The following is a 15,516-nucleotide window of genomic DNA, read 5'->3' on the forward strand; positions in this document are numbered from 1 at the left end:
ATACTTTTAGCATTGTTGCTAATCTTTGTTTTCAGGAAGGTGCCGGAATGAAACAATTGAATCATCAAACTTGAAACGCTGGTTGTAATACTAACTGGATTACAAAGGTTTAACATAATGTATTCAATAACCTTGTACAGTACATCATTGATTTGAGCACTGAAGTCAATGAGAGCAATCGCTCCAGGGTAACACAGGCAACTGCTGTGTGCACTGTGGAAAACAACCCCCCCCCCCTTTAACTTAGCTCTGCTCTGTCATGCACTAACATCGTATCATTGGTGATGGAAGTGTTGCATCCTATACATAAACCTTGCACAACCTTTGATTGGATGACTTTCTGAACCTTCTGTTACATAATATGATAGTGTGTGTGTGTGTGTGTGTGTGCGCAATTGTACATGTTCCATTGTGTGCGTGCTTGTGTGCAATTATACGTGGTAATGACAAGCTAGTTGGAACATTTCCAGGAAAACTTTCTCAGTCTCTCTCTCTGCACCTCCTTCTCCTCACTGTGTTTGTGCGTTTGATATTTCCCTCAGTGCTATGTGCAGACAGAGTGGGCCAGATGACGAAGACCTACAATGACATCGATGCTGTCACACGTCTGTTGGAGGAGGTGAGGAGGATCTATTTTTGTCTGTTCTATCAGTTTAATTCAAGGCTGCACTAGAGAGGATTTTTAATCAGGCTAAATCACAAAGTGAAGCTGTAGGTTTGCTGTTATTACAAAAAAAGATTTTAGATTATGGCATGACTGTTATTGGAAGAGTTGCTTTTTGGGTATCCTGATACTGTAAATTAAATAAAGCATTACAGCAAAACACTAAAAATATCGAGTGAGTTCAGTCTCTAAACTAACCAACAATTATTGAACCTCCACCCTCAATAAAACACCAACAATAATAGATTAAGCTCATCGATGTTCAATCACAGCTGTACTTCACCGCTCAACCACTCTTCTCTTCTCTTCCTATAGAAAGAGAGAGATCTGGAGCTGGCTGCAAGGATTGGCCAGTCACTCCTTAAGAAGAACCAAACCCTGACTGAGCAGAATGACTATCTGGAGGAACAAGTAGCACAAATCACAGAGGAGGTCTGCACACACACACACACACACACACATAGATTAACCAACCACTGACTCATAAAACTGTTGTTGATGATGATCTTGTTAGGGTTTATATTATTAACGAGTTATTTTTCCGTATTTGGCACTTTTTGGGTAAGTGTGTGGTGACTTCACACACTGCTATTTTTGATTTGATTTCAAGACATGGAATGAGATATGATTTAAGATCAATGTTTGTAGAGTACACCCATTTACTATGAGTAGTTAACTTTAGCTCTCCTCTTACAGGTGGCCCAATTGCACCATGAGCTGAACCTGAAGGATGAGCTTCTGCAGTTTTACACCAATGCAGCTGAGGAGAGCGAGGAGGAGTCCAGCAGCTCCCCCACGTTAGCATCTCTCTTTATTTATTTATTTATATAATTCCTCCAATCAATAAGTAGTTGATGTAATTGTTAACCATTCATACATTTTGGGGATGCAAAATACTATAGCATGAGCAAAAGTGAGCAATAACACAGCAGTTTAGCATCTTAACTAGAACCCTGCAAAGAATAATAGAGTGACATTAAACTGTCTGGCTGTGAGTTTCAGGCTTGTTCTGTTTATCTGTTTAAAGGGGCAAGAAGAGTAAAATGGAAACAGCTTCAGGAGGCTTTGTGAGCGACACACTCCAGAAGAAACTCAAAGAGCTGGAGGAAGAGAACCTGTCGCTTCGATCAGAGGTATTCCCACACACACTACAGACACACACACAGAATTTAGGAGACTGAAAATGCTGAGAGTGTGGTGTTTAATCATGAGTGTTTACGTGCAGGCCAACCATCTAAAGTCAGAGACGGAAACGTATGAAGAAAAGGAGCAACAGCTTGTTAATGACTGTGTGAAGGAACTCAGTAAGTTTTGTTTCACTCTCAGTTTCTCCTTCTGTTTTCTACTGAAGTGCCGACTAAACTAAACTCATCCTTCTCTTTTGCTTTCAGGGCTGTCCAGTCTCCAGATCTCTACCATAGCGGAGGAACTGGCTCGTAAAACTGAGGATGCGTCCCGGCAGCAAGAGGAAATCACACACCTCCTCTCTCAGATAGTCGATCTGCAAAAGAAAGCCAAATCTGTGAGTTCATGTTACTCACATTATCATGTTTAGCCTCATATATAAGTGTTGCAATGCACTGTTATTTTGCTCACTCAAACCATGTGTGTTCAGTATGCAGTGGAAAATGAGGAGCTCTCTCAGCACCTGATAGCAGCTAAAGATGCCCAGAGGCAGCTTACAGCAGAGGTAAGTATAGACTCATTTATTCACTGTGAGCACTGGTTTTCTCTGAGTGTTGCCATGACACCAGACTGTTAGACTTTGATTTTAAATGTTAAGTTTAATGTCTGTAATGCAACAGCTCCAGGAGTTGGAGGAGAAGTACTTGGAGTGCATCGAGATGCTGCATGAAGCCCAGGAGGAGCTGAAGAACCTGAGGAACAGGAACTACCCAGCAGGGACCCCCCGACGCTACCATCCGCTCGGACTTTACCCGATGGTGAGGGAGCGTGTGCGTATTTGGGAGAGCATGTGTGTATAACATGATAATATTCCATTCCTTCACCAGTTTGTGTGTTGCAGGATTCTCTGGCGGCTGAGATCGAGGGAACAATGAGGAAGGAGTTGAGTCTGGACGATCCAGAGTGCGAGGAACAGAAGTATGGATCAAGTGCTTCATATTACACTAAAAAAACAAGGACTGTGTAGTGAACAGTCTTATTTGAAGTTCAAAAAGTAAAGGTTCATTGGCGCGCAGGTGGTCGAGTGATTAGAGCGCATGCCATACGCAGCCGACCCCAGTTCGGATCCCGGTCGGAGGTCCTTTACTGCATGTCACACCCCCCTCTCTCTCCCATGTTTCCTGTCTGTCTACTGCTAAAATAAAGACAAAAACAAAACAGAAAGTGAAGGTTCATTGGCAACTATATATAACATCATTGGGCAAGAAAGAATGAGACAAAAGCAGTAAGCTAGTCAACATTTGCCATTTAAGAATCAAGAAATGAACTGGAAGTAGTGCAAGTTTGCTAACTTCATTGGCCAAATAAAGCATTTATGGTTAGTTTAGATGTGGAAATCAGCTAGGCTAATTAACTAACCAAAAATGCAAAAAAGGTTTAAATATGTGTAATTTTAACCTCCAAAAATTGCATAGATTTTGCATAGATAGAAGTAACAATAAGTTACACACCACATACAGTAGACCTTCTGTATAATGATATTTTAATGACATGAAACTAAATTAAAACCCTTGTGTTTGATTCCGTGCAGAATCCATCGTAAGCGTGTTTTCGAAACAGTGAAGAACGTCAATCAGACAGTCCGCCAGCGTTCACTGACTCCAACCAGCGCCAACATCCCGGGCTCCAACCAATCTCTGTCAGCTCGCACATCGCCACAGTCCAGCGGCTTCTCCACACCTCGCTCCAGCATATATGGAGGTGACATCAGCGCAGATAGTATTGCCCTTGACAACCGGACGCAGAGCATCCTGATGGAGACAGTATCCAATCAAGATAGGTGAGAAGGAGAGGGCTTGACAGAGTTATAGTCAATTAGAGTGCATTTTGTAATAGAGTAGTATTTCTCAGGTTGAGCTTGACAAAAAATTTTCAAAATTCATATATTTTTTGTTTCGTTTCTGCTCTGGCAGCAGCACAGAGGGTAGAGAGAAGAAGGTGAGTGGGGCTGAGGACCTGCGACTGGCCCTGCGACGCCTGTCTCTGCGTCGACAAAACAACCTGAGTGAGAGGCGCTTCTTTGAGGAGGAGAGGAGGCGAGGAGGACATGGAGGTATACACGATGCCCTGAGCCAGGAGAGTGCGTTGACCCCCTCAGAAAGCATCATGTCCCTCGGGAACCTCCATCTGTGGGCCTCGCGAGGGCCCTACCTCCCTGACAAACTCCAGATCGTCAAACCGCTCGAAGGTGAGGGTGAACGGGAGCGTGGGATAAGCTGCAAGGCGGGGAGGAAGCGGGAAGGCAATCAACACCGAGGGGTCGGGACAAAAAAAGGGAGGGAGAGCAGGAAAGGGAGGACACTCGAGATGGAAAGAGATACGGGATGCGGCTGGGCGAGGAAGACTAGAGCAGGGATAGAGAGGGAAAGAGGAAGGAGGTGGGCCAGAGATCGCGCCGGGAGCAAGAAGATGAAGGGCGCAGAAGAGAGAGATGACAGACCTCTGTCGCTCATGCTCTTCAACTCTTTCTGGTCTCTCATGCACCATCACAAGTCGGGCAGCTTTGCATCTCCACACTCGTATTACAGAGACACACAGCCCAGAGGCTGGTTGTAGGGGCGGTCTGTTTGTGCCATGCATCCAAATCATTTGCAAATAATTTTCTTGATATTTAAATAATCCTGTAGAAGCAGAGCTGAGGTTTCTGGCATAACTTCACTTACTTTCAAGGTGCACAGAGGAGGGGGAAAAGTCTTAAGGGGTCAAAACTCCAGCAACACTTGTCTAACTTTATTGCTAGACCAACACGTTTCAGCTGGTGGACTTCATCAGTGTCATTAAAATAATTCTGACCTCCTTCTGGGATGAGGGAAAACAGATTTAAAATTAGGATTTACATATGACAGCTATACATAGGGGTTAAGTGATGTAACAGATCTTCACCTTTAATGATGTCACATCAGAGTAACAAGTGTAACACGCTTCAAGTTTGAACCCAGAGAGAGTCCCAGCAGAGTATTATTATCTCCTTTATGATTCAGCATTGATTTCACCTGAAGGGTTGATGTTGTTTGCCTGTGCTGCTCTCTGCTGGTAGTAATTTGTAACTGAAAGTTATTTTACCAAACAGCTCCATGATACATGTATATACACCCTCCTTTTGTTTCTGTTTTCATACACACATTTCCTTTTTGCTTATTTGTATTTCCACCTTCTCATCTGTATTATTCTGTCTTCATTTATTTCTTTGTTTATATTTGGCTTTCCTCTTCTGTTTTTTTTTTTGTTTTTTTTGTAGTTTTCTGTGTTCATTCTATCACTTCTTGCTTTCCATATATTTAAATTCAATGTGGCTGACCAATAAAAAAAACTTCTCTCATTCTAATTTCTTCTCCATCTCATTTCATTTACATTTTATATTTTCTTCTTTTACTGTTTTTTATGTTGCTGTCCAGTATCTCTGCTCTTTCCATTTCTTCTCATTCTGCTCTTTAAATAGACACTACACACTAGCTACACACTCTTAATAGCATTAAAGTCATAGTATGATTTGTTACTTTATACATTTGTCCCATATTAAGTCTTTTTTCACCAAAGCTATCTTGGAAAGCACAGCTGTCAATAATAAAATGACTGTAATGATGGACGATTTTCAATTAGCTGCTTCACCTTCAGGGTTATTGTATTGTTCATGTTGGCTCACTGTCAAACTCTCATGGCTTACTGTGGCCCCTTAATATAAAAGAGCCATTGTTAATGTTTAATATCTGCCATCTTATTTATTATCTTATATATTCTCATATGCTGGTTATGTTATTACAATTAGTTACAGTTGAGAGTTTGTCTCTATACTGCTGTCAAAGACCAGTTTATACACATTATCATGGTTGGCGAATGACACAATTCATTCCCATTAACAAAAAGAAAATGTTTTTTAAAAAGTCAATAACAACTACTAATAAGCTATTTCTGGAGTGTCTGGTGATAAATGTACTTGCAACATTTGAAAATATCAATTTTGACTTCAGCATATTTGTGTGTTTGAACGTAATGAAACGGTAGTCACACGTATACAGCAGTTTCATTCATTTTTTCCCACCAGGCTCTGCCACCCTGCACCACTGGCAGCAGTTAGCGCAGCCTCACCTCGGTGTGATCCTCGACCCCAGGCCTGGAGTTGTGTCAAAGGGCTACAGACCACTGGAACTGGAGCTGGAGCAGGTCTGTGTGTCTATGTGTTTGTGTGTCGGATTTCCTATCAATAACCACAACATGGTCATCCTCATACAAATCTAGTAATTATATAACTTTTTATAGCACTCCTAAACTTGGAATTCACTGTCCTTTTTTATAGTAGGGGGAATAAAATCCCACGTATGAGTATGGTTAATGTAACCAGGCTGCAGTGTTGTACAGTACAGTGCTTCAGGATGCCCTTTTTCATCAATATCAAATTAACAGTCCATCTTCCATAAACTTGTCTCCTATTTCACATTTCATCTAGTTCAGTTGTAGAAGACAATAATGAATAAATTACATACTGAATAGAAGATTCAGGAAATCTGTACAATTGATATTTAGAGGCATTTGTATGATTTGACTTATTTCTTGCAATATAACCCTTAACCTACTGTTTATAAATGTGTATATTACTTACAGTAATTTCAGTGTGACACTAGTAACACTTGCTGTACATGTATAGTGTGCATGTATAATTCTGTGGAATCATCTCTCTGCTGCGTTGTCTGCAGGTGTATCCATGGGGTGGCTTTGAAGAAGATGAACCAGGGGAGCAGTACTTCCAGAACCTGCCCACTTCCTCGGCCTCTGCCTCCCCAGCTGTGCCCTCCACCTCCAGCATGGGCAGCGCCAACCCCGGGCAGCCGGTGCCCAGCCTCGCTCCACCTTCTCCTCCCTCTCCATCTCCATCGCCACATCTTAGTAACACTGATGCTTTGGGTGAGGACGTACTGTACATGCCTACACACATAGTATATTTAAACCTCCACACTGTTGAACATGTATGAAACACCTACAGCGTATCATGGCTTCTTTAATAAATTAATCTTTTTTTGTGTGTTTGCAGCTGCATACTACCCAGGTAAATGCATGGCTCACACCAGCTCTACTTACACCTTCACTACCTGTCGGATCCTCCACCCAACTGATGAGCTGACGCGGGTCACACCAAGGTAAGCAACATACTGCTTCTGGTGCTGCTTAAAAAATGTATGATCACAGTCAACTTGTGGCCCGTCCCCTTGAGTTCCTTGTAGTTTTCTCTTTTATCTTCCTCAATTATATCTTAATAAACTATTCCAAAGTTATTCCTCCTCTGCTAAGAACAGCCATTTAAATGTGACTTATTATGAAACTACTGATGACACAATGATGTTTTATGAGACCTGTCCTCTGTTTTCCCTAAGAATTAACATTTTCTTCACTTTTGAATGGTCCACGCTTTTAAAAAAAACATCTTTTATTACATTTCAATAGATTATAATGACACTTAAAATTAACATATAAGCATAAATACAATCTAAACATATGCTGCAGCTTAAAATGTTTATGTTGTTCAGATTTGTTTCGCTTTGAGAAGCCTGCAGTGTGCTGAATGCTCATTTGACTAAATCTCAGAGGACGATTAAGACCAAAACAGCAGTTGTTGAGGTGGGATGGTGTCCAAGAAACAACATTTAGTCAATATTGTCTGCCAGACACTGAGAGGGTGCTAAATAATACATGCATGTGCTTATGGTTCGAAGAAACAGTGTCCCCTGTGCACAACACATCCCAGTTTTGCAATATTACAATGAAATATTGTGAAAAAGCAATTAAAGCTGTTGAACTAAGCAAGAAGTATCATTTTTTCAATGTTTCAAAGACTTTTTATTCTTGCTTTTTGTTCGCTTTCTTTCAAGTCTAAACCCAATGCCGGCGTCGTCTTCCTGTGTGATGACCAGCACTCTGCTGGGTACTCCTGCTGCTACACCCTGCACGCCCCGCAGGCTCAGTCTCAGGCCCTCCGAATCCTCAACTAACCTCAGGCAAGACTCCAAACACACCAGAAAACAACTTAATCTTCTGCTAATATCTAAATATATGTCTTCTTCTTGCTGCTGTGGAAAAAACCTTTGCAGCAGTTGAGACAAATACGTTGACTGTCTTCTATAAAGTCTGACATTTTTCAGAGGTGGTTTACAGAAAGGTGCTGATAATTTAAAACATGTCAAAAGAAAGCAGATTGCACAACTAGGATCAAGGTTTTTAGACTCAAGATTCATTAGAGGAATATTATTTTACAGAGATCAGTCTGTATGTTTTTGACTCTCATTTGTTCCCTATGTTTCTGCAGAGATGCAACACGCACCACCAGCACATCCCTGGGCTTAGTGCGCCTTCTCCAGGAGAGAGGCATCTCAGCAGCAATGTATCACCAGAGTCAGGGCCTGGAGCATGGAAAGAGCAGCGAAGGAGTTTTATTCAGCACGTCCATCACTCCTCACAGAGTTTCCAACCCTGACCCCCTGCGCCCCTCTACTCCTCCGAACTCCCCCACTGGACGGGGAGCTTCAGCAGTGCCAACCTCCCTCGGCTTCGACTTCAAGAGCCCCTCCTATGACAACTTCTTGGCTTCCAAACCGGCCCGTTCCATTCTGAAAGAGGTGACGGGGGGAATGAGGGGCAGGCAGAGAGGGAGGGACTGCGAAAGCCAGACGGACGTTAGCGTGACCGTTCACAACCTCAACCTGCTGGACAAGGTGAAGCGGCTGGGTGTGGCTGGAGCACAGGGTGGAAGAGCAATGAGTCCAGGCCCCATTCTAGGGCCTCTTGGGGGGCTGCGCAGATCCGGCTCTCCTTTTGCGCCTGATGGAATAAGAAGGAACCGCAGTTATCCAGCCATGGTTGGAGCCAGCATGGCTATGAAGGCCCCAGGGCCCCCAGAGTAGTCTGGACTGCTTCTCTCCATCAGGGTATCCACGTAGGAGCCAGGCAGGGCCAAGGACTGGCTGTTGAACAGTCACCTGGAGCCCAAACACTGACTGACACTGTTCATACTGTACAACACCAATACGGCACTACTGAACAGTTTCTAATTACTACTGTGGGTCCACACTGACACAATCCACTCTCCAGTGCTTTTAAGTGGCGACTCATGCTTGAATTATAAGCAAAATAACTTAAAGGGATCAGTTCACCCAAAATACACATAAACACATTTTGCAACTGACCATTAATGCTATGTAGCCATGCTGAGAGATAGTTGTCTTTAAACGGTTAGGGTTAACTTGCCTTTAAAGATATAAAGTCCCATTTACTTTGGATACTCTACAGACCATGCCATAAACTGTTTTCAATTCTTTCTACCAATTAAAGTTTGACATTTTGGGAAATATGCTAATGCACTTTATTTCCAAATTGAGAAGATGGATATTAATCTCATGTCTGTAGTACAGAGCTTTTGCTGGGAGGCAGTTAGCTTCACTGGAATCAGCAAGCTGGCTCTGTCTACAGTTCACACACAATCAACTCTTACACTCACATGAACATATTGTATCCCTTTGGTTTAATCTATATTCAAACAGAAATGTAAAAAGTGCAATTTGGCATCTGTTAACCTCACGGTGACAACTAGACTCTAGGGAGTCACTGGGCAGGTCCTTGTTCTCCAAGAAATAGCCACAGCCCATAACTCCCCCTAAAACCAGAAATACAGTAGTTATTTTTTAAATTTCTGTTTGTGTAAAGATTCAATGTGATACAGCATGATAATGGGTGAGCTTTAGATGTGCTGGTAGGTGGATTTTTAACTTATAGAGGCAGGCTCGCTGTTTACCTCTGAATCTAGCCTTATGCTAAACTAGGCTAATCCCCTTTTGGCTCTAGCTCCATGTGTAATGCATTGATATGAGAGTGGTATCAATCTTCTCATCTATCTCTAAAATAGAACAAAAAGAAAAGTGTATTTTCCATATTTTCAGACTATTTCTTTAAATGAAATAAAAACTTTGTTCTGTGGATGAATATTGGTTCTAAGAAAACACATTGCTGTTGACTTTTAAAATATAGTTCAATTGCAGCATTGGAACTAAATTATCTTCAATGTATTGGGATCACAGACAGAAATCTCAAAATCTGTGCACAAAGAAACTATTTTATGTAATTTGGGTGAACTGACATTTTGAAAAGTAGGCTACAGTATCTTAAAAGGGAACTATTGAGATCTCTGTCTGGTAAAAATCCAAAAACGATGTAATGAAAGCTGCAAATATCTCACACTGCTGTCCGCTCAGATCCCTGCTTTGGAGACTGACTCTGCTGGCTAGATGTAGTACTCCCACTCTTGCCTTTTTGAAACACATCCACTTGAATCCCACACACATCCAGACAGGTGCACTCTCTCAAATCTGCCATCACACAAGTTGGCTATTTGTATCACTGTAGCGCTAAACCATGCCTTCTTTTCATCTCTGTTATTGGATTAAGATCCACTTTTTTATAAACGATTAAACATTTATTGTACACCAAATATGTGATATAACTATATGTCCTCCCTACTTTCACTCTCTCCCCTCTTACCCCATCATAAATCCCTCCTAAAGTGATGACATCTGACAAGTCCCTTTCAACAAATCATTGAATAGATTTCATGTCCGTATTAAAGATGGTTTGGTTTCATTTCCTAATTGGCCATTATACAGGGATGTTGATGATGATCCCACTGAGAGGGATAGATCAATACACTGAAGCCACAGCTCACAAAGAGGATGGAGAGAGGTATGAGGGGAGTGATTGTGGCTAATCAGCCGTTGTGCTCGGAAGCTTTTGGACACTTTCCTTCTGGTTTCTTCTGTGAAATGAAGCAATATAGTGCCTCAACCATTGATTTATGTCTTTCATGTGTTGGATTTAGGGTGTGATGGAGCTGTCGATTGTTGCACTTATTTATTTTGAAGATATCTTATCTGGATTTAAAGTATTTTTCATGAAAAAGTATGTCATCTCATGTGCTCACTGTATATACTGTTCATTGTCACAGAAATGCCAGTAATGACATGCTTATAAAGGATTAACCATGTGTAGTTCATAACCAAGAACCACAGATCACTGTAAGTATTGGAGTGAGCATGTAATCAGGGTTTTTTCCAAATAAAAAATCAGCCATCAAATAATCAATTGGTAATTGTACCATCTGTGTGGTATCATAAAAAATTTATTTTTCTCCCTCTACAGGAAAACATGACTCACTCAAGACTGGGGCAATGATGAAAAGAGCTCCAAACAAATCATAATTTATCCTCCTCCAGCAGATGGTGCTCACGAATCAGACAATAGTCAGTATGTGAGGTACATTCCACATTGGCACAGTAATAATCCATTACTATCCATTATCCATTATCTCTTGTGCTATGAGGGATGTAATGAAAGCAGCTTATTAAACTTATCTTAGCCATGGGGTGAACGAGAGGTGAGCAATAACCAAAAAATGTCACAATGGCAACCAATGAGTCTAATTAGAAGAAATGAAATCTAACTGTGTTTCAAATGTCACTGACAACTTTCATTCTAGATATTGGTTGCATTACAATTGCATTTGGATAATATTGTTTATCACAAGGTAAACACAATTATTTCCGTTCATCAACACTGCCCATAATGTTCTAAATGTGTTAAATTTGATATTGAACTGGATATTATTTAATAGTTTTAATAATCTACAAATATATTAAATAAAATGGGATATTGTTTATTTTTATAAGATATAGTGATCCTGGAATGGATAAAATATCATGAAAGTTATCAAACTAATTGCCTTGTAATTTTGGATGACTCCTCATGACTTTGGTAATCCACTAACTTTAACTTTAGCACCACCAGCATGTCAACATTTTCACTGATTCAGTGAAATAGTTTGACATCTGCTACAAGATGAAATAAAGAGGAACTAGAGTTATCCAGCCATGGTTGGACATGCCCAATAAGTCCCCAGAGCTACATGGGTAGTCTGGGCTGCTTATGGACATCAGTGTATCCAAGTTGGAGCCGGGCAGAGCTAAGGACTGGCTGCTGAGCCGTGTGTACACAACATTTTGTACAGGCATTCATGGTTCACAGATGCTGAATCTCAATTACGTTCTTGATCCCTTGAGGTTCACATTTGTAGTCTTGAGTAAAATGTCTCTACAGCAATTGGATGAACCCTCAATGAAGTTTGGTATAGCTATACTGTTAATGAATAGCTGAGGTCCAGGTGCAGGAGGTCCATCTGCCACAGACTCCACTCACCCTGGACACAAACAGTTTGAGCCGTTGCCGTCTGGTAAAAGGTTCAGAGCAATAAAATCCCACACAATTACACTGAGGAACAGCTTCTTTTCCTGAGCTGTGGCCTTACAACCCCTACCCCTCCCACCCATCACAGTAACTCAGACTCATGTATTATATGCACAAATTATTTTGTGTATGTTTTATTATATGCTACAAATTGCACTTTCAATTTTTATGCTGCTATTCTGCTGCTATGCGCCTGTATCGACGCTCCGTGACTATTTATTTATTCTTCATTCTTTTATATAATATTTATTCTTTTATTCTTTCTTATTTAACCAAATGTATTGCAGAGATGCCTTCGAAAATTTCGTTATACATTGTATAATGACAATAAAGTCTAACTTTACAGATCCCTACTTTTTTTCATCTAGCTCCAACCATCTGGTCATAATTTTGATATGTCCAATACTTTCATTAATGACCAATCGCAAAATTATACCCATCAACCTCAGCTGTACTTGAGTAAATGTTAGTAAATGTAAATGTTCCCTTAGCCTTGTCATTGTGAGCATAATGATGTGAAGTTAGCAGCTTCAGTGAACCATTAACATGACTGTAGACTCTTATAGTCTTCTTTCTGTAGGTTTAGTTAAATTTGTCTACCACTTGGAGTGACATTTCAACCATTTATCTGTTACATGTAGTTATGTATTTCACATTTTAGATACATTATGTTACAACTGAGCCAGGTTGGTTGGGGTTTAAAATGTGTTGCATTTGAGCTTTTGATCAAGGTTTCTATTTGGATGGAGTACAGTCCGTAGCATTAAAGATATGATGGTTCACATCTTTGAGTTCTCTAAAGCTCATTTGAAGTGAAAGAAAGGCAATTTTGGAGACGGACAGGACAGAGAATGAAAGGCAGTATGTGCGGCCAGTTTCATAGATGGATCAGGACCATCTGCTTGAAATGGTTGTTGGATCTTCCTTACAGACACACACTTGGAGCACACTCATGTTCCTTTCATAAGTGTGTGGCTTCACCCATTAGCACACAAAACCAGAGCACTTATGCATGTATGAGAGCTAGAATCTCACCACGCAAGTAGCTGTATATATGTCTTTGCCTTTTGGCCTTCTTTGCCCTCTTTGCCTCCACTTCGAGCAGAGGTCCAAACACACACACACACATACACACACACACACACACACCTGATGGTGCATACACACAGTACAGAAAGTCCCACTGAAACCATTAAACCTTTCCAGAGCCTTTAACTCTGAAGTCTTTTGGCCTCGACTCTTTAAGCAGAAAGTTTGAGTCCATTCCTACAACCCTCTCACATCTCAAGTATCAATATATTCCTGATTCAAGTGCGACCTCAGTCCAAGCCAGTGGCACACACACACACACAAACACATATAAACAAACGGCAAAGCCTCTCTTTTCCCCCTAAGGCATCCAAAACCACTTCTCTGAATAATTCACCGAGCCTGCTTTGTTCATCGATCTCTCTCTCTCTCCAGCCCTCATTCTCACAGACACATCTTTCACTTAACACATGGGGCCAGGAGCAGCATAATTGGCTGCTTCATCACAATTCACCACCGTGGTGGATTTAGCCTCTTTCCCTTGCTAATACCTTCAGCAGGTTGAAGGTACCAGCCTTTTGTTACTGTCGGTTGTGGTCGGAGTTGCTGCTCACTCTCTCAGATAATCATTATAAAAGGAATCCACTGAGCTCAAAATTTGCCAATTGAAGTTTAATCAAAAATTTCTCATAAAAACGTCTTCATAACTCCAACATGTACTCTCGAAAAGCTGTTATTGTCTCTCTAGAGTCAAAAGCAATTATTAGGATTTATTTTCAGCCCGCTTTAATAATTTAATCAATATCCCTTTTCTCCAAACGCTTCAAGCTCTTTCGATATTTAGCACAGAAGTTATAGCTCATAATCATCCTGCTGTTCTTTTGAAGATATTCTTGAACATTCTCTGGCCCAAACCCTAAATGATGCATTCACTGGCTTTCATCTCCCCTTTGCGTCTGCTCGCTGTCCCTTTCTCACAGCATGAGACGTTTTTTCCCCTTTACATTCATCATGCTGTAAAACCAGCATTATTACCCATAATGCATGGTCAGCCACTTTTTTCTTTGCTGTAAGATTTTTGCTTTCATCCTTTTACGTTAGACACTGACCTTTGACACTGCAGAAAAATTGTTGATTCAATGTGTTTGTGTGACTGTGATGTTGTCATGAGTTTGTCTGGATTATGCAATGCAACTGTATGTGACACACCAGCAGTGACAGTGATTTCTTTTTATTTCCGTACTTAATTCTTAACATTAAACATTTAATAGAGAAATGCAGAAAATCAATTTGATAGTAATAACACATGAGTGACAGGTCCACTGGGACACTCTGCAGACTGTGGTTTCATCTTTCATGGTGAGACATAAAATGCACATATTTGACATTGACATATATTTCCCTATTTTTTCAGACATGTTAGTTTAAAAGCAAAAAATACAACAGAAATAAACCACGTCTTTCACTTCAATGAGTCTTTAAGCTCATCCATCTTCAGCTATGCTGCAATTGACAAAATGAGTTAGATCAGTATTTAGGTTTATCTTTTAATACAGATACTACCTTTAAGTATATATTTAGGTTATCTGGAGGGGAAAAGTCCATAATGTGCCTTTATGTGTAGCCCAATCCTTTTATATAACATCTTAAAGATTTATATGTACCACAAGGCAACAGTGGAACACATTTCAAACAAAACTGCTTAAAACAAAAATCTATACAGCAATTTAAATTTCAGAGATGGAAGTGACAATTTTTTAAGGGAAGACTTATCAAAGAGACCCCAGGAGCTTTGTTAATTTGAGTTTTGGCTGCACACTTCCAACATTTTGAAATATAAAATATGTCCTTTGTTCCGTGAGACCTATTGCACAAAGAGGAAGTGATCCGTCTCATTCCAAATCGAGGGGGATAGATGTAATCTATGAAGAATTTTGTACTGAGTTTCACTCGGTCTCTTGCATGTAAAGACTGTGCTCACAATGTCAGCAGCCAGTTTGTCAAATCCTTCTCCCTCATTTGCATTTAGAATTCTGGTGGATTTTGTGGAGTAAATAAAGTAAAAAGAAAACATGAATCCAAACAGAAAAAGAAGATGACACTAATTTTGGGATGTGTTACATTATCCCCGATCAAATATGGAACAAAGGTGGAACATAATCAAATATTTAGTCAAGTGTTAACGGATTATTTTATATCTTCTTTTTTTCAGGAGATCTTTGCCTTCTATTACCAAAATTACTCTTAGCGCAACTGTGTTTGCTTATCCATGTATGATGAGTTTCAGCACTTGTTGTCATCCTAATTCTGTTTTGCGATGTATTCTTATTACAATAATACTACAATAAATATGCATGAGATCG

General features: G+C 40.5%; 1 protein-coding gene across 1 annotated transcript; it reads left to right on the forward strand.

Annotated features, from left to right (window-relative positions):
• Positions 1-553: 553 nt before the first annotated feature.
• LOC133996164 (trafficking kinesin-binding protein 1-like) lies at positions 554-8,739 on the forward strand. Its single transcript, XM_062435734.1, has 16 exons — positions 554-619; positions 980-1,096; positions 1,361-1,461; positions 1,692-1,797; positions 1,890-1,968; positions 2,056-2,186; positions 2,280-2,354; positions 2,470-2,607; positions 2,691-2,767; positions 3,381-3,629; positions 3,763-4,037; positions 5,892-6,010; positions 6,541-6,748; positions 6,876-6,981; positions 7,711-7,836; positions 8,145-8,739. The coding sequence occupies exons 1-16, from the start codon at positions 569-571 to the stop codon at positions 8,737-8,739; spliced, it is 2,553 nt and encodes an 850-aa protein (XP_062291718.1). The 5' UTR covers positions 554-568.
• The last annotated feature ends 6,777 nt before the right edge of the window (positions 8,740-15,516 follow it).

Source organism: Scomber scombrus, chromosome 16, assembly GCF_963691925.1.
Source record: "Scomber scombrus chromosome 16, fScoSco1.1, whole genome shotgun sequence".
Taxonomy (NCBI): domain Eukaryota; kingdom Metazoa; phylum Chordata; class Actinopteri; order Scombriformes; family Scombridae; genus Scomber; species Scomber scombrus.